Source organism: Hakea prostrata, chromosome 10 (assembly GCF_041222555.1).
Source record: "Hakea prostrata isolate BN-2017 chromosome 10, UWA_Hpros_2, whole genome shotgun sequence".
NCBI classification, from domain to species: Eukaryota; Viridiplantae; Streptophyta; class Magnoliopsida; order Proteales; family Proteaceae; genus Hakea; species Hakea prostrata.
In genome coordinates this window covers 12,988,242-13,008,818 of record NC_142609.1, presented here as the reverse complement: position 1 = coordinate 13,008,818, position 20,577 = coordinate 12,988,242, and the positions used below count along the sequence as shown (strand labels likewise).

General features: G+C 36.6%; 2 protein-coding genes across 4 annotated transcripts; both read left to right on the top strand.

Annotated features, from left to right (window-relative positions):
• LOC149001962 (uncharacterized) lies at nt 1–1,539 on the top strand. Of its 3 annotated transcripts, XM_089138417.1 has the most exons (5): nt 11–66; nt 198–315; nt 490–562; nt 809–888; nt 979–1,539. In XM_089138417.1, the coding sequence occupies exons 1-5, from the start codon at nt 36–38 to the stop codon at nt 1,031–1,033; spliced, it is 357 nt and encodes a 118-aa protein (XP_088994543.1). In that variant the 5' UTR covers nt 11–35; the 3' UTR covers nt 1,034–1,539. The 3 variants fall into 3 exon arrangements, with proteins under 3 accessions (XP_088994542.1, XP_088994543.1, XP_088994541.1); XM_089138416.1 differs by lacking the exon at nt 809–888 and having other exon boundaries at nt 1–66; nt 202–315; XM_089138415.1 differs by lacking the exon at nt 809–888.
• A 1,534-nt stretch (nt 1,540–3,073) lies between these two features.
• Nucleotides 3,074–4,945, top strand: LOC149001961 (uncharacterized). The gene is made up of 4 exons (XM_089138457.1): nt 3,074–3,260; nt 3,427–3,556; nt 4,419–4,491; nt 4,593–4,945. Exons 1-4 carry the CDS (start codon nt 3,230–3,232, stop codon nt 4,857–4,859), a joined length of 501 nt encoding a protein of 166 aa, XP_088994583.1. The 5' UTR covers nt 3,074–3,229; the 3' UTR covers nt 4,860–4,945.
• The last annotated feature ends 15,632 nt before the right edge of the window (nt 4,946–20,577 follow it).

Below are 20,577 nucleotides of genomic sequence, written 5' to 3'. Positions count from 1 at the left end.
GCCAAATTTCGTTGCCACACCCTCACAACAGAAGGATGGGTCAAGCCATAAGAAAATTAATGACTGGTACTTCTCTCTCTCTCTCTCTCTCTGTGTGTTCAACAACCCGCCCCCCTCCTTTTCCCTGTGAAACAACTTGGTTAATCTCAGTTTTCTGATGTAGTCTTCTTTGTTCAATTCTATTCATGTTACACTAGGAAGAGAAGAAGAGGAAATTACTCCCATAATAGACCAATGCTATGATAGCTTGTTTGCGGACACCAGCAACATCCACAACTTGGCTGATTTCTATCATGCAATTAGTCGAACTATGGAGTAATCTCTCTCTCTTTCTCTTTCTCTCTCTGTCTGTCTCACACACAAACACACAAACGCGGCACAAATGCAGGCTGTGAAGACCAAGCCAGTTCTTGGGTGGTCCTTTTTTGTTTCTCTGTCTGGTTGAGACTTAATCTTCAACTGCATGAAACAATCTTGCTGTCTTGGCAGAGAAATCAACACAAAACTTGGCAAGACACAATTTCATATACCAAGCACCGACACACTTGAAAAAGTATTCAAGGTAAGAATCTAATCCACATGTACCATAACTGTCAAGTTTCCGGTTGAAACAAGAACTGCAAATGGCTTGAAAATGAGTTAAAATTTACAAAGATCCCATCTGGTGATCTGTAAAGACTTGTTCAGGTGTAAATCTAACAAGATTAAAGACATTCCAATACTTTATATCAAGCAAACTCTATCACTTTGTCAGTCAGTTTGAAGCTGATACTTGACTGGTGAGATGGAAATGGTTCTTTATTTGCAGGAACAAATTCAAACTAAAGTCAGTGGCAGACACTTATTTTTTTGGTCAAAGGATAGACATCTAACCAAGGAAGAGTTCATGTCCTAACCTCTCCCCTCTCTCTCTCTATAGTAATGCTCCTTTGTTTGCTCTTTCTGAAATAGAGAATTCATTTTTGTTCCTTTTAACAGGAAGGCCATAAAGGAAAAGAAAGCTCTGAACAGTTCACAAAGGATGAGTTCATAAAGATTCTACTACGTGTGATTTTTGAAACAGGAGCTACAGGAACAGGAGCAAAGGAAGTGGTGTCTTTTATGTTTGGTTTGCTGAATATCTTTCAAGAAAACCATCAAAGCAAGCGCAATGAAAATCCTATAGCTAAGAAAGGATTGCCAAAGATCTTCCAGTATGCAAATTTTAAAACAGGACCTAATGGGAAAGCAATGGATATGCTTTTCTTCATTTTTGGTGTTCCAATAACATCACTGTTTCTCAAGCAAAGTTTGATGCCAATACCCCTTCCTAATGAAGTGTTCATTCCTGGTGTGACTTCTGCCACTGTCTTCGTCCTTGCAAAACTGAAGAAGATATGAACACCTTTTTTCTTATTTTTATATGGTATTATCCACAACTGTTTGTTTGTGTTATTAATGTTGGAATCAATATAATTGGTGCCATGATTTACAAAATGAATTGGTTCATACATTTCATAAGGCTGTAAACTTGAAGGAGTTGGCTTAGTTTGTAAAAGATCGATGTCTCATGGTATGAGGTCAAGAGCTTGAATCTCCTCGAGCATAGGGTGGAGCTCTGCTGTATGTACATCTAAATTATATATAAAAGTTGCATTGAAGATGTATTCGAAGTGCGTGTAAGCTTGTCTAGTTGAATCTCTGGTCCAAAATAAATAAGGCTTGTAAGGAACATTATCTTTTAGGTAGAAAATAGTGCATGTGACTATGGTTTTAGACAAAAGCCTTGAATCACTAAGGAGAATTTATATGAAGGAATGGACTTTTCTTAAGGTATAAATTATATGGACACCCAACCTATGTGAAAAAGGAACTCTCCGAATTAGATTCAAGGGTAACTAGAAAGCCATAAAGAAAGGGGATGATGGATGATGTTCTTAATCAAGTGTTGAAACTTATAAAATATCGGGGTGTGTAAATTGCGGTGCACATTATGGGCTAACTTAAGTGAATGCAGGAGGCGGAAATGCCATGCATGTGATAATACTTTCTTAGGCAAACTCTTAAAACTTTCTCAAAATTAGGATAGTGACAAGGTCGGTTTAAAAATGTCAAACTTAAAAGGGATGACCACTAAAGTCGCATAGGATATGGTTTTGAGCTAGCTGGATACACCAATGACAAAAGATTTAAGAGGTAAAATTGCCTAAATCTACCCTAGAAGAAAAAAAGAGATTCCACTATTTCTTGAAAAAACATATCTACAACACTCTCAACCTTATAAAGTACTATCGTTTGCTTGTTCTTTTTCCTATGTTATCACATAGAGTCAGCATAAAGGTCCGATTCCTCTTTGGATCCGTCACTGATAAGGATCATGTTAATTTAATTTAAGTTGAAGGCTTTGAAGAAAATAACGCCTCTAAGCCGAAACCCTCATCAACCTTATTATCATCAAAGTGTATCAAGGCTTCCGCTCCGTGGGCATCTTCAAGTGCCTCGATTGTCAGTAGCATAGTCCAGATATTAGTAAAGACTGCAGTCCACTCTAACTCTGGCATTTCTAACTCACCTTCAACTGGCTGGATAAAAACCGAGGGATCCTTCAAATCCCCTCATTCTTCAAGCATAGTGACGGACAATATTTATTGTAGAACTCAATATTCTAATCTCTATATAATTAGAACTCTACCTCTTGAACAAGTAATTGACCAAATTCGGTTCCAAATATTACAATCACAATCACACCCTAATTATATGAAGTTGCAAAATACAAGACATATTCAAACCCAACATGCTTAGCGGACGATCTCAAAACAGATAAATTATACACTCAAATATGTACAGTTACACCAGTGTATATTCCAATCTTATAGAGAAGAGGGTGAAATAGCTATAGGAATCTTGAATTGCTTCCTTACGTGAAGGCAGACTCTGAAGTAAGGCCTTAATTATAATATCTAATAAAGGGTATCTAAATTGCTTCCTTAGTAGTTTTGAGAATGAGAATCTTTCTTCACGTCCTCTTGAAATTCTTCTTTCCCTCAAACCATGCTTCGTGTCTAAGGAATGCAATGCAGTCTTGCATTCTTCACTAGATGATCATGTTTTGGTTCTCTTGCAATACACTCTTGCATTCTTTGAATCAGCTCTAGGTCTCAAGTTTTATATAAATCTTATCAGAATGGTGAAGAACCCACCATACTTTCACTAACCTCACCAACAAAAGCACACAGTGACAGAAGCAAAGATGGGGCAAGCCATGAAGACATTAGCAGCAGGTATCTCTCTCTCTCTCTCTCTCTCTCTCTCTCTCTCCTCTCTCTCTCTCTCTCTCTCTCTCTCTCTCTCTGTGATAAGTTTACATGCAGAAGCTTGTTTATTTGTTGAAAGATTTCTGTTAACGTTCTTAGATTGGCTAGCTTTAATCTTCTTTTTTCTGTACAGGTGCCGAAGAAAAGAAGGCAAAGGAAATTGGACCCATAATAGAAGATTGCTACAACCGCTATTTTTGTGATCCTTCCAATAAACTTGACAATATGGCAGACTTCTACCAAGCAGTTTGTGAAACTATCGAGTATCTCTCTCTCTCTGAACTATCACACTAAAATTTCAAGGATGATTTCAATTTTCTCTTCACCCATTTTTATGGGCCATTGTGCTTCTTTTCTTTTTTTTTTGTTTTTTTTTTCTCCTAAGGGAGAAATTGCTGAAATCAATCCTCCCTCAACACCTCTTCCACCAAATATTTCGGAAGGAATTCACCTTTGAACACCGACTTGGTGGCTCCTGTTCTAAATACATGGTAGAAGGGGGAGACCAAACGAGAGTTATTCACTCGGGGAGCATAGAAATCACACTCCAAGTTGCAAGTCATACCATCCTCTAGTACGAGGGGTCCTAGGTTAGCCTGTCGGTCCAAGCCCATGTCAGAATCGGACTAGATTTGGGTTGGGCCAGGCTTCAGGCCTCAGATGGAGTCTAGCCTGGCCTTGCCTTCAGAGGTGGAGCTCCCCCAGAGCCAGGGGTGATTTTTTTTTTTTTTCAATTTCTTAACAAAAACCCTTATAACCTTTTTTTTTTATATTTTATTTTTTTAGATTTATTTGGCTCTCTTTCTAGTGAGAAATTTCAGCACTTGGCCCCTTATTGAATAATTTTTTTTTTTAATATTAAAAATTAGATAAAATTTTTGAAGGTAAAGGTAATTGTGGAACCCCATGTTTAATCGTGGCTTCACCTCTGCCTGTCTTCTCTTCTCATCCTATGTTCAAGGCCAAATAAGATCAGCTAACTTAGTCAGATCCCCAGGTTAAAGCTGAGGCTAAGATCTTAGAAAACTTGACCCAAACTAACCTTATTGCAGCCCTTGTTGTGAAACATCTCTTATTTTATATATTATGCCCAACCCTACTAAATTTTCAAAGGTTCTATGACAGTGAGATCAACAAGAAGCTTGGAAACACACAATTTCGAGTTCCAAGCACTGACAAACTTAAAGAAGAATTTGATGTGAGCATTATGACCATTTTGATAATCAATTTATAGATATCTCAATGCTTTAAAATCTTCTTTTGAACTATTCTCTCAAAGAAAATTAATTTTTCTTGCAGAAACACCACCACCCCAAGAAAGACAGTGAAGGCAATCCCTTGCCCGTGACTAAGGAAGAGTTTGGAAAGATCTTAAGAAGTGTGATACTTGGTACAGAGGTTACTGGGATTGGAGCAAAAGATATTCTCTTTTATATCTTTGGTGTTCCAGCTACTGCATTAGCAGTTAAGCAAGCTGTGATCCCATCTTTGATCCCTAATGAACTGTTTATCCCAGGAATTACTTCAGTCACTGTTTTTGTTCTTGCAAAACTCAACAAGATATGAACCACACCTTGAGATAATTATGGTTGCCCAGTTGGGTTCTTCATGTAGTTAATAAAGTAATATTGATCCTTTGATCTAAAGGACTCTTGATCCCTTTGTGTATTTCTTGATTTTAATAGTTATCCGATAGGGTAGATGTCTATGGTTCCCTCACACATCTCCATCACATATCACATATCAGGGGGTTTTGATAGGATTTAAAAAAAAAGAAAAAGAAAAAAAAAGAAAAAAGAAACTATGACTATGGGCAAGCTCACTATAAAAAGTAGTAGAAGAAACAATCCACAATGCTGAAGAGTCTTTTATCTGGGCCTTAAGCCCTGGAGGAAAGATTCATGACTCAACTATAACTTTTAATTTGAAACAGGATGAAACAGTTTGACAATGGGTTGGTAATAGTCTCAAAACTAATCCAACCTGAACCCAAACCGTTAGCTCAAACCAAACCCGGATCGACCTTAACTGCACCCAATCCAAAAACCGAAATCAATTATGTTAATTAATGGTTTGTGTTTTTGGTTTAATGATTTCAAACCTAAATCGAAAACAAATTGTTGATATCTCTAAGATACTTACAATAGACTAGGAAGAAAACCCTAATCCAACAAGGGGGGGAAAAGGCCAAAAATAGTTGCTCACACAATCAGCCAAAGCTTTTAAAGTTATGAAGAACTTTTTCTTTTTAGAAATTCGAACACTTGACCTCACACACTAAGGCATGTATGAACTGAAGCAGCCCATTGATTACTCTGAACACAATTATTACATTACTAAATTCAAAGCCACCCACAACTTTACCTTAAGAATGCTGAGGCTCTACATCAAGTGGGGCGGCAAATTAGGAGAAAATAGGTCCTCTTGCCTAAGGAAAGATGGGCATGAAAAAGCTTTTTAAACAACAAGTCATGTGTTGCCATTCCCTTCCCCATATCAAAGATTGAACTTAGAAACCTCAGATCTTTCTCAATCTAACCAACCCAAACTTGTCTCCCTAGGGTTCATAATGCACATTATTGGAGAGAGAGAGAGAGAGAGAGAGAGAGAGAGAGAGAGGAGCAATATGAATGCATGAACTTGAATGATGGAAGCTTCCATTCATGTTTAGGTTGAATTCCATTCTTCAACTCTTCTTTTTTCCTGGTTGTGTTTAGCTATATAAAGCTAATCAATGATCTTTAAAGAATAGGTGTGATGAGTCATGAAACTCTATTTGAGACAGCATATATATATATATAGCTTTGTTGTCCCATGAATTCTGTTTAATTTGCAGAGTCTAGATTTGCGGCAAATGTTTTCAATAGATAACTCTCAGCCGTACATGTCGGTGCTATTCGTTGACAAATTGGCTTATCTTCATTCTTTCTCTTCTAAGATTTGGTTTGAAGACCAATTTCAAGGCCTTGTACATAGAATTTCACAAAATGTAGTTCTATATAATCTTTGAAAACATAAAATAATTATTACCAGAAAAAAAAAAAAAAAAAAAAAAAAACATAAAATAATTTAACAACTTTCTTGTCGGCAGAAAAGAATAAATCTTGTCTAAATATAATGGGGACAAAGTCATTGTTTGAAATCTGTGTTTAGTTCGCTAGTTAAGCCATTTAGCTCATAATCGACTTTTAAGGGAAACTTTATATAGTTTGACCCAATTATCTAAATAGTTCAGGTTAGAAACTATAATGGATGTTTGGCTCAAACCTATGGGCCTAGGTCAACCAATCAAGTTGATGCTTTGGTTCGGTTCTAGTTCATTCAATCTTGGTTCGTTGGCCTCATAGGGCACTTTTCGACGAGACACTTCTTCAGCAGAGAGATTGTTGAGAAGAGCAACTTCTAGTGACAACCAGTTGTCTTGAGAAGCTTCTTAGCTAACCTCTTAGTAAGTACCTGACAAGCCACTTCTCAGACAAAGTAACGTTGTTAGAGAACTCTGCGCATATTTCTCAAATGTCAATCAACGCATTAATTTCAACATTGAATGCACTGAGATTCATTAAATGCACATTGACAGTCAGGAAGTTTCTCATTCGCCTACCGTTTACTCGAGTACCACATCCTACCATTTTCTCTACCGAAGATTGGACTTGCTGTCACATCTATGTCAGTGAAAACTTGATCTTCCAGGGGAAAATTGGGGTTTAACATGTTGATCAAGCCATGTCTCCCAAGCAATCGCCACCCTCTTTTTGGAATTCATGAATCTGATGGCTAAGCAACACCTTCACGATCATAGAGGTATGGGATCAATATATTTACTAACACTCTTCAGAAATGGGGTAAGATTCAAGAGCATTAACTTTGGTTATTACTCTCCAAAAACTATCCAAGAAGACATTCCTTCTTCGTCATCTGGGAGCATTTACTCCTCTATACGAGGATTTATGTTCAACAGGATCTGACTTAATCATTGGAAGTGGCTTCCCGTCCTCAGAGGTTGCCCATCTCACTCGTTGTTCAGGAACCAAGGACTAGGTTTGATCTTGGAACGAACTAGTTGGGTCATCTAGGAGCATTTACTCCTCTATATGAGAATTTATGTTCAACAGGATCCGACTTAATCATTGGAGGTGGTTTCCCGTCCTCAGAGCCCACTCTCACTCCTGTTCGGAACCAAGGATAAGCTTGATCTTCAAACGACCAGTTGGGTCATCTGGGAGCATTTACTCCTTTATATGAGGATTTATGTTCAACAAGATCTAGCTTAATCATTGGAGGTGGTTTCCCATCCTCCGAGGCCGCCCACTCTCACTCCAGAACCAAAGACTAGGTTTGATCTTGGAACGAACCAGTTGGGTCATCTGGGAGCAACTCCTCTATACGAGGATTTATGTTCAATAGGATCTGATTTAATCATTGGAGGTGGCTTCCCGTCCTCAGAGGCCGCCCACTCTCACTTTCCTTGTTTTTCCAAGAACCAAGGACTAGGTTTGATCTTGGAACGAACCAATTGGGTCACAAGTCGATTGGAACAAGAAGCTAACCTCATCTGTCTTCGATGAAAACCCGATGGGTGAAGTTGGAAACTTGATCTTTACCTTGACTATGATCCAAACCTTGATTACAACCACTAAACAATAAAATAATAGATAACCATAGTTACCAAAGAATACACCAAGGAAAGGGAGGAGCCAACCTCCTCAAAGCTCCAACCCTAACCTAGCGACCTAATCAAAGCCAACCGACGGCCGACCTATCTTTAGGGTCAAAATTTTTGACACATACGTTATTAGGGCTTATCACAAGCCAAGATGAGTAAATCCAATCTATATCTAAATAGTTTGACACAGTTATCTAAATAGTCGGAGAAATGATGGATGTTGGCAAAACCTATGGGCCCGGGAACCAACCAAAACATGCTGGTCAGTCCTAGTCATTAAATCTGGTCGGGCCTCATAAGGCACCGATGAGGCACCTCAAAGAGAGATGGAGAAGAGCCCCAAGACAAACCGCCCAGAAGCTCCAACCTCTTAGTAGGTACTTGACAAGCCACTTCTCAAACAAAGTAACGTTGCCAGAGAACTTTGCGCATATCCCTCAAACGTCAATCAGCGCATTAATTTTAGTATTGAATGCCCTGAGATTCATTAAATGCACATTGACAGTCAGGAAGTTTCTCATTCGCCCACCGTTTACTCGAATACCACATCCTATCATTTTCTCAACCGAAGATTGGACTTGCTGTCACATCTATGTCAGTGATAACCTGATCTCCTTATTCGGTGGGATTATGTACAATTGTGAAAGCTTCTTGGGGAAGATTGGGGTCTAGCTTGTTGATCAAGCCATGTCCCCCAAGCAATCGCCGCCCTACTTTTGGAATCCATGAATCTGATAGCTAAGCAACACCTCCATGATCACGGAGGTATGGGAGCAATATATATATATATATATATATATATATATATATATATATATATATATATATATATATATATATATATATATATATATATATATATATATATATATATATTAACACTCTTCACAAATGGGGTAAGATTCAAGAGCATTAACTCGATATACTCAAGCAACTACCAAGAAGACATCCTCCGCGGGAGCATACTCTCCATACGAGGATTTATTTCAACAAGATTTGACTTAACATGGAGGTGGCTTCCCGTCCCGGAGGTGGCCCACCTCACTCATATTTTCGGAACCAAGGACCAGGTTGATCTGGAACAAACCGGTGGGTCACAAGTTAGATTTTGGAACAACAAAAACCTAACCCTCATCTTGTCTTTACAGATCGAAACCCTGAATGGGTGAAGTTAGAAACTTGATCTTAACCTTGACTATGATCCAAACCCCCGACACAACCACTAAAAAGAAATAGTGGATAATTCCACACGTACCAAAAAATACACACAAGGTAAAGGGTTGGGCCCCTACTCAATGCTCCAACCATAACCAGCTTGACCTAATCAAAGCCAACCTGACCTGGCCTTGACCTATCTTGGGTCAAAATTTTTGACACATACCTTATTAGGGCTTATCACAAGCCAAGATGAGTAAATCCAATCTATATCTAAATAGTTTGACGCAATTATCTAAATAGTTCAGGTTAGAAATTGTTATGGATGTCTGGCTAAAACCTATGGGCCCAGGTGAACCAACCAAATACATGCTTTGGTTCAATCCTAGTTCATTAAATCTTGGTTCTTTGGTCTCATAAGGGACTTTCCGATGAGGCACTTCTCAATAGAGAGATTGTTGAGAAGAGCGCTTCCTAGTGACAACCAACTGTCCTGAGAAGCTTCTTGGCTAACCTCTTAGTAGGTACTTGACAAGCCACTTCTCAGACAAAGTAACGTTGCCAGAGAACTCTGCGCATGTCTCTCAAACGTCAATCAGCGCATTAATTTTAGTATTGAATGCCCTGAGATTTATTAAATGCACATTAACAGTCAGGAAGTTTCTAATTCGCCCACCATTTACTCGAATACCACATCCTACCGTTTTCTCTACCGAAGATTGGACTTGCTGTCACATCTATGTCAGTAATAACCTGATCTCTTTATTCGGTGGGATTATGTACAACTGTGAAAGCTTCTTGGGGAAGATTAGGGTTTAGCTTGCTGATCAAGCCATGTCCCCCAAGCAATCGCCGCCCTACTTTTGAAATCCACCGATAGCAAGCAACACCTCCACGATCACAGAGGTATGGGAGTAATATATATATATAATAATATATATATATATATATATATATATATATTAACACTCTCCACAAATGGGGTAAGATTCAAGAGCATTAACTTTGATTATTATCCTCCACGCAACTACCCAAGAAGACATTCCTTCTTCGTCTCTTGGGAGCATTTACTCTTCATACGAGGATTTATGTTCAATAGGATTTGACTTAATCATTGGAGGTGGCTTCCCATCCTCAAAGGTGGCCCACTCTCACTTTTCTTGTTTTTCCAGGAACCAGGGACCAGGTTTGATCTTGGAACGAACCAGTTGGGTCACAAGTTAGATTTTGGAACAACAAAAACTTAACCCTCATCTTGTTCTTTACGGATCGAAACCGGAATGGGTGAAGTTAGAAACTTGATCTTAACATTGACTATGATCCAAACCTTGATTACAACCACTAAAAAGTAAAATAGTGGATAATTCCATATTGTTACCTTAAAAAAATACACTACAAGGTAATAGGGTAGTGTTGGGCCAGTCCTACTCTAATGCTCCAACCATAACCTAGCTCTGACCTTAATCAAAGCCAACCTGACTTGGCCTTAACCTACCTTTAGGGTCAAAATTTTGAGACGATTCCTTGTTAGGGCTTATCACAAGCCAAGATGGGTTTGGATTAGACCTATAAATGGGTAGTTGAAATCCATCATCAAATTCGCATTTGTATTCGTTTAAGGGTGTCCAAATCCGAAAATTTTCTTATTGAAAAATATCCGGATCCATCTAATAAGCAACTAGATTTCGATTCAGATAATTGCTTATCGGATAAGATAATATCCGGATACAAATTTATTATGTTAGAGTAAGGTATTAAACACTTTTTCCCCCTCTAAGAAAGGTTGATAATCAGATTTGGAAACTAGAAATTGCTAATTGGAAAATAAAAAATCGAAAATCTGAAATCATAAATTAACAAAAATGACATCAACACTCAATAATCGGATAGTTTATTGGATCGGATTATTATCGAATATCCAATAAAGTTCGGAATTCAAATTCGGATACCTTCTATAAATTTTGGTCAGTTATTGGATCCGATTCGGATAGCGGTTTTGCTTATCATATTCAAATTTGGGGAGTGGTATATCCGACTTGAATCCGATATTTTTTACAGGTCTAGTTTGGACTTGTGACCTGACAAGGGCGGACCAAACAAGTACCGGTTGGACCAACCGAGTGTGGTTAAACTCGGCCTCAAACCAAGATGGAGAATGGTTGAATCCCATAAGAAATACTCCGACAGCCCCACCAAGCATTCCAAAACCTTCAATGCAGAATCTTGGATATATGGTAACCGACCATAACGGAAGACCACTTACCAAATTCAAATGAAACTCGAACACCACTCCGAGCGGGGTTGCCCTACATTGGACGACCAAGATGTGGCCGTGCATGATCAATCCAACAATTAAGGTAATCCCCTAACAACTACATAATCTTAGCAGTTCATCACAAAAGGTAGGCATTCACAACTCACTCCCAATTCTCTAGGCTCTACAATTCGTAGGGTCTCACTACAACCTGTTGCTTTCCAATGACTTGATCGTCAGAAACGTTCCCCTCACCACCATCGGTCTTGAATGTTGTCATATAGATTCGTGCTGCTTCGCGCAATGGTCCTGTTTTTTTTTTTTTTTGGGACAACAGGACCATAAAGCCAAACTTGCTTCCATCCCCCAAAATATCCCCTTGGATGTTCATGCATACAATCTAGCTAACTTGTCCTATTCCTACTGAAAAAGTAGAAGATATTAGACTCATGCTAGAACCATTGCACAATCAAATTTGTATAGTGGTATGCTTTCAAACTTTTAGTACATATATCATTGATATCGTATTCAAAAATGTTGATGTTTCATATCACAATGGATACCTTTTCAGGTACCATTTTTAGAACAGTTTGAAACCGTATGGTTTTATGAGTTTTTTTCCATTATGCCGTGTAAGGTTTCTGTACATACGGTCAATACGTGCCATACCCAAAACAATTACTGTATCATACCATGCTCACGGTGCTCCTTTTAAAACGACTCGAAACAGTATGGTTTCATAGTGACACTTTCAATTATGATATACGGTTTTGATACTAAATTGACACCTTAGCCTGAACTGATTAAAGAAAGTTGATATACGAAGCAGCAGGTTGCAGCCATTTTCAGTAGAAATAGAGACTGGAAATGGGTAGAAACATCTCCCTTTCTTTCACTTGTTGATGTTCATCTTTCATGCATTATAATAATTCTTCTGTCTTTGCTGCAACTCTCACCGACTTTTTTTTTTTAATTTGCTTAAGAAAAGAAAAGGGAAAGACGTAGACGTTTAAGAGATTTTAAGTTCAAATTCATTGTACTTAGAATCTTTTAAGTTTACAATAAAAGAAATGCAAACGTAACCAAAAAGCTTCATTCATGGTGTCATCCTTATCGTCATTACATACTGCTCTGAGATTTTTATGATATTTTCTTCATTCGTTGCTTCTAGACACAAAAGCCTTTTCTTTACAGTCTTTCTCTCTCTCTCTCTCTCTTTGGATTTTATTCATAGAGAACAGAAAAGAGCCAAACAATCCCTTGTGTTGAGACAAAAGAAGGTGAATATAGAGAGGCATCATTTCCGGGTCTACCACAGGTCCACAACACTAACGAGTGGTGACAAATCTAGGTGACACCATCGTTTGGGAAATGATAATGCATGAGAACCCAATCCATTTTGCTAAGGTTTTGCTGTCTTATAAAGATATATTGTTAATTATATCAATACCACAAAAGAAAATTCATATTATATAATTTTTTAATTATACTTAGTGGGAAACCTCTCTATTTTGTGGAGATAAGAGAGGGGATGGGAAGGTTTTTGAGGGTTAAATGTTTGAATTCAAGATCTCCTTAGTCTTAAAGTTTCTATATAGAAGGTCGTCCCTACTATGCCATAAGCACATCCATGATTTCTCATAATTGGATAAACATATTAATTTGTAGCATGCACGTTTGCCCAATGGCCTCAACGCTCCCTATGCCCGAACGGGGCCTCGGTTGAGATATCTAGGCTGAGATGGACTATAGACATTTGGGAATTGTGGCCTTAGGTGCAAGGCCGACAAGGCGAAGGTCGAAGCCTCAAGCTAGCATTGGCTTATCCTAACCCCAATTTTGATTCTTATTTCATTTTCTCGCCTTTTTTTTTTTCCTTCCTTCCTCTTTCCTCTTCTTTTAACTTAGCTATCTCATGCCTTTTCCTTCTCCCACTCCATAATCAGGGCTAATTACAGTTGTTCAATCTCTTCCTTAAGGGTGGGTTAGGATTGGATTTTTCTAACTCTGAGTCAAGGCCTACTAGGAGAGTTAGGGATAGGTTAGGGTTTTAAAAGGCTTATCCAAACTCTAGTATTTTGGCTTTGGAGCCCCTAGGATTGCCAAAAGATTTTCTCCTTAGCAATTCCTTACACCCCTTTTTTTCATCTTTCTTAATTCCAATGACATGGACAAAGAAGTTTCAATTTGTTTTTGGGTTTCTATAATGACTTGCTATTTTAAATTTGGATTGATGGAGATTTGCAGTTTCAACCTCCCTCTCATGAAAGCCTCTTTTCTAATAATTGTTTTTCTCCCTCTAATTTTAGTAATCTACATCTTCATTCTTGTAACATGAATTCATTTGTTTTGGGGAGAATTCATTTGTCATTTCTTTTTTTTACAATAGATATCAAATTTGTGAAAAATATGCATCATGAAAAAACCTATTAGTGGATACGACTGAGTGAATAGAAATAAAGTGCAATTGATCCAGCCATCAACTCTTGAATAGCTTTAATCTATAAGAATCGAAAGTTAGGATATCAACAAAGAAATTGAAAGATCTCTTTATGTACCCAAACCAAATCATGGAGAATGACATGAGAATTTGAAATTTCTATTTGATCACAGATAACATATTGACTGTTGTTATGGCTATCACATCTACACATTTTTATCAAAACCATGAAAGTATACATACTATTATATATTATACAACCATGGAAAGAAATTTGGGTGCAAAAGGGGGCGCCCCGGGGGGGGGGAACAGGGGGGGGGGGGGGGGGGGGGGGGGGGGCGCCCCCCGCGTCCCCCCCCCTTCCCCCCCCCTTCCCGCCCTCGCCCGCCCCGGCCCCCGCGCCCCCCCCCCCCCCCCCCCCCCCCCCCCCCCCCCCCCCCGCCCCCCCCCCCCCCCCCCCCCCCCCCCCCCCCCCCCCCCCCCTCCGCCTCCCCCCCTCCCTTGTTTGGGGGAATACAACTACAACAAGACTATACTAATTAATTTGACAATTCCAATAAATCAAGTATCAGTTGTCTAAAAAATATAACTAGATTGAAAATGGTCAAGAATACATAATTTATAACTAATTCGAATTCATCAACTATCAGTTCTCCCAAAAATTGGTATCCAAGAAATTTATGTTCTCCCAAACACTGGAGTAGCTTTGAAATAGCTAAAAAAAATACATTTGACTAGTCAAGATCCTGATAGAATTGGCAGTCAAAACACACAAGTACTCAAAGACTGGATTTATTTATCAGTTACACAAACAAAAAAAAAATGATTTGCCTAAGCTGTAAAGATCATTTTTGGGATTTGCATCTATATGAGATGTCTAATTATATCAGTCTTTGCCTACCTTTTAAACTAAGAAGGAGATATTGCAGATTGATGTGATTAAGAATGTTTTTTTCAATGTCCCTTTCACAAATGATCTGCTTTTAATTAATAACATAAACAGTCAAGAGATATGATTAGTTCAATATATTTTATGTTTCTAATGATGATTATCATAACCAACTTGATTTATAGAATCCATTTCAGTCAAATTTCCTTACATGCTGTTAATAAGAAACAGATTCCCAAAAAATTAAAATAAAAGAAAGTGTGACAGAAGTAGGCAAAAAGTGTTCTTTGGTGATAATATATTATAGGTTAGAAACAGTCTCAGACGAAGTGTAAATGGAGAAAGAAGCAAAGACAAAAAGTTTTCATAAATAAAACCCAGAGAAGTTTATCAATGCTTCTGTGGCAACTTGTGTTTGGTTACATAAGTTTAAATATATCAACCAATTCAACAAGTGAAACTCACGTAGAGATTAAAAATGGGTTAAGCATGGCGACTGCTTTGAACCAGATACTGGTAGACCACAAAATATGTTTTTTCATGTCCAGAATCATCTGAACCTGATCATAATATGAATTAATAATCTGATTAGATGCTGTTTTATCTTTTAATATATAGTTTACAGGTACTTGTACTGTGTTGTTATTATTCTTTTGTTTGGCCTGCACTTAATTAATTAAGATTAGCAAGTATATATATATATATATGAGCTGAAGAAGACCTATGACTGCTTTGTGAAAGACTAAGATTTCCTCATTTGCAGAAAAAAAAATGCTTCTTTTTAATTTCCCTTTGATCATTGACCTGGTAGGTGAATGGAATTTGTAATGAGGTGCGAGAATCTTGTCCAATGAATGGTTAAGAATCTGTTCTAATCGATACTCTTGTGGATACAAAATTTAAACTCAACTACTTTTTTGGATTTACCCAGAAAAAAACTATTCTTTGGGGTATTTTTTTTCTTCTGGGTTGTTGGGTTTAATTAAAGAGAACCTTAGTAAACCCTAGGGGTTGGGTTGCATAACTGAGAGGTCAAGAGATCAGATCTCCTTGTCGGGTTTCTCCCTTATTATATATGCCAACTACCCTCTTGAGGATTAGTCGAATGTGTGCAAACTAGCATGAACAGCTCAATTCTTTCTTTTAGAAAGAAGGATTCCTTAGTATGAACAAGTCCTAAGAATAAAAAGGATTCTTCACCAATAATTTTTGCAAACCAATGGCGTCACAATGGAAAAAAGATGGCCACGAGTATTTAGAGGGTGACACACGTTAGATACAATGGTGGTAGGTTTTTATGTAGAAACAATAAGATCAAAGAGGATTCAAGTTTGAACTGTTATTCCTCACCCCTTTTTTATTTTTCTTAATGAATTGAACGTAAAACTTCATATGATTTATGTTACAAATGCAATACACCATTGTTTCATTTCTTCAAAACAAGAGAGAAAACCATTGAAAGGTGAATTTCTATACATGCATGTATTGTTTCATTTCTTCAAAATAAGAGAGCTAGCCATGAAAGGAGAATTTCTATATATGCATGTATCACCTGCTACTTTCTTCTTCAACCAAGTTTAATTCATAACCAATGTCCTCATTCAAAGCCTTGCCTAATTTATTGGCTGCCTTTGAGTTGTAATTTTCTCTCTTTAGATTCTTATTTTGGTTTCTACTTTGACAAAGTGTCCATAACAACTGACACACCTTAAAGAATTTTTGGTTAGAAATTTTACAAAAGAAATTCTAACACGTGAAAAGCAATTTAATTACTAGAACCCGGTCCAACCCAATTATGGAATTTTGGATTGATGCTGAGAACCCAAGTCAACTAAGCCAAGTAGAATACATTGAATTTGATTGGACGAAAAAATAATACATTGAATTTGGTGTAACATTATTGGTAAATAAGATCCTACCATATTGCCTTGCAAACTTCAACTTTCGAGCAGATGGATTAGACTTAAGGCCTGTTTGGTTACATGAATCCAGAGATTTCAAATCTCTAGATTCATGAATTAGACTTAAGGCCTGTTGCCTTGGTAAATAAGATCCTACCATATTGCCTTGCAAACTTCAACTTTCGAGCAGATGGATTAGACTTAGGGCCTGTTTGGTTACATGAATCCAGAGATTTCAAATCTCTAGATTCATGAATCTAAGAATTATACCCGTTTGGTTGTAAAAATCTCTAGATTCATGAAATCTAGAGATTCACATTTTTACACTAAAAACGTGAATCTGTAGATTTATGGGTAAGGGGTGAAATCCAGAGATTTCAAAAAAGCTTTACATTTACACATTCACAAAAATCACGTCGATCAAATAATTTTTTAGGATGAATCCACAAATTTCATTCCACAACCAAACATCTAATTTTTTAAATTATAACTCCATAGATTTAAAATTTATAGATTTCAAATCTCTAGATATTTGAAATCTCCAGACTCATGTAACCAAACAGGCCCTTAGAGAGAGGATGGATTCGGTTATGTATAATATTTTAATCTTCGAGCATTTATTGAATTTATTCTATTCTTAAAATTAAAATATTACATGTAACTGAATCTTATAACTAATTGGACATTCCGTAACAAAGCACTTCTTAGGAGAGGATCCAAATTATATTTTTTAGTGTCTTCACATAATGTACCAGACAGTACACTAATACGCTTGAGAAAGTTACATTTTTCAGAGCTCAAAGCTTCTTTTTTTTGTCATCATCAATCAATTATAGCGACTGGGGCCCACTGGTCTCGGGGAAATGCGTGGTAGGGGCGGAGGTTCAAACCCATGACTTCCTTGAACTTATTGTGTCTACATAGAAAGTTGTCACTACCATACTAGAAGCACATCCACAGAGCTGAAAGCTTAATTAGGGACCAATTTGTTACATTAATCTAGAGATTTGGAATCTCTGGATTCATAAATGCAAGATTTATACTCGTTTGGTTGTGAAAATTTTTAGATTCATTAAGGGCATGTTTGGTTACATGAATCCAGAGATTTGAAATCTCTGGATTCACAAATCTGAGATTTATACCCGTTTGCTTGTGAAAATCTCTGGATTGATGAAATCTAGAGATTCACATTTTTACATTAAAAATGTGAATCTGTAGATTTATGAGTATGGGGTGAAATCCAGAGATTTCATTGCTATTATAAAAACGCTAAATATTTGCGTATTCACAAAAATCACATAAACCAAATGATTTTTTAGGATGAATTCTCAGATTTTATTCCACAACCAAATAGTTAATTTTATGAATTATGACTCCATATATTTGAAATCTCCAGACTCATGTAACCAAACAGGCCTTAAATCTAGAGATTCATCTTTTTACACTAAAAACGTGAATCTGTAGATTTATGGGTATGGGGTGAAATCTCTGAATCTCACTTCCATTATAATAGCGCTAAACATTTGTGCATTCACAAAAATCATGTTGACCAAACAGTTTTTCAGGATAAATCCCCATATATCATTTCACAGATTAAAGTTAACCAAACAGTTAATTTTATGAATTATGACTCGATAGATTTGAAATGTCTAGATTTTAAAATCTCTAGACTCATGTAACCAAACAGACCCTAAAACATTGTGAAAGTTTTTACGTTTTATCTTTACATGGTAAATGACCATTATAACCCTGTTACAATTTGTGCTATCAATTTTTTGTTCCAAGAAACAAATGAACAGTTGTTTTGTCAAAATTGCTTCTTGACACGTAAGTAGGCATAAATTTCAATTTCTGTTTCCAAAGTCACCAGAAATGAAACATGTTTATCAAATGATTTTCAACCAAATTTTTGGTTTTTGAAGCAAGAAACTCCAAAATCAGCTTCCAAGTGGATTATCATTCTGGTCTAAAGTTTCATATATTCAACTTTTACTTTAACCATAAAAAAAGATTAGGGGAAGTTGGAAGGGAACACTTCACCAAAAGGAAATATTGGAAGGAAACATGATGAGAAAAACACCAAATTTGAATGGTTTTACACAGAAAAACTGCATTTTCCATGGACGACTACATCTCACATAATTCATATGTGTAGAAGCCACCATCAAGACACTACAATTTCCTTTTTTTTTTCTTTTTCCAAATGATACAGTAGATTTATTTCTAATTTTACAGTCAAAATAATTTTTATATTGAATTATCTTAGCCCTCCAAGCATGAATAAGTGAATTAACACACATGCATAATTTAATTTTCCTCATATGGTCCTGCTAGAATTTTCTTGGAAAGATTGATTAATTTGATTCATGCATTGCTCAGCCTCCAAGTGACTTACCAAGGGAAATGCATTCATGACTTCATTTGAGTCCACCTTCAATGGTCAAGCCAACCTTTATATCACTCTCTCCAATTTCTATTTCTCTATTAATGTTACCTAGAGGGCAGGAGTGTAATCTTTGATTTTTAATAGAATGATTTTTTTATCAAAAAAAATATGTATAAATAGAGTAAAAATGGAGTATATATGTTATTGGATTCGATTTTTCTATTTTGTGTCTTACGAGTATGGACATATCATGCATGTCAGTAGAACGCCAACCCATTAGTTAGCGGGTTCGTCATGAAATCAGCTACAGACGAGTAGTAATTAGGAAGTAAAGAATGTGTGTTCCATTTTGGCTAACTATGAAATTTAAGTAAGAAAGAACATCCAAGAGTTGTTGCTACATATCATCATTAAAAATTTATTAACATTTATAGTGATTTCTTTTTTCCAAAAGAATTTATAATTCTAGTTCATTGTACATTCCTGGGCTAATTTGATATGATTTCTAACTAAATATGTTAAAATAATTTTACAAAATAATAATAAATATATTTTTTGTTTTTTTTTTGGAAAAATTAAAATTGTTTTGGTTGTATCTTACTAAATATTTTATGAATTAATTAAAAAAATATCATGCTCCTTTGAAAAGCCTCAAATTTATAGATTTCAAATCTATGGAGTCATGGTTCATAAAATTAACTGTTTCGCTAGCCTGAATCTTTGGAATGAAATCCGTAGATTGATCCTGAAAAAACATTTATAGAGTCATAGTTCAAATGTTTAGTATTTTTATAGTAGGGGCAAAATCTCTGGATTTTACCTCATACCCATAAATCTATAGATTCACGTTTTTAGTGTAAAAAAATGAATCCCTAGATTCATAAATCCAGGGATTCACACAACCAAATGGGTATAAATCTCTCATTTGTGAATCCAGAGATTTGAAATCTCTGGATTTATGTAATCAAACAAGCCCTTATGTAACTTCTCATAAACTATATGCAAGCGTAGGCTCTATACGATAAGGTAACATAACTCTTGACCAAAAAATTCACCTTTTAAAAATTAACCTTTTCTTACCTACCACTTCATGACTATGATTTTAACCTCGAGAAAATTCTCTGTTGAAGAACACGACCCCTACAAACTCATGATACAGGATATCAACGAAATAAACGTTTTTTATCTTCAAGAAGAATAACAAAGATCATTTTACATTGCTTGTCTGTCAACACATCATTCTTTCTCGTTAAAACAAATTAAATCAAAATTTTGATTTAATTGGTTTGACTAATGAAGAGATGGCAAAATTGAAAATGACCACACGTAAGAAGGTCTTGTTCAAAGTTCCAAATGCAATGAACAAATCTATGATTACCCATAGGGTCCCTCTTCCAAAGAGAGAAATGGTATCAAAGAAGAGTAATTTTCAGGTCAATTTTTTAGGTTTTCAACATTAGATAGCAGCCATGAATCATCAAGTCCACTATTAAATCCCTAAAATGAAAAAAAAATTCAAAATTTGGGTTCAGAGAGTTTGGCAGGTTTGGGTCAAATTTGCCATTTCTTTTGAGTAAAAGTCAAAATTGCCAT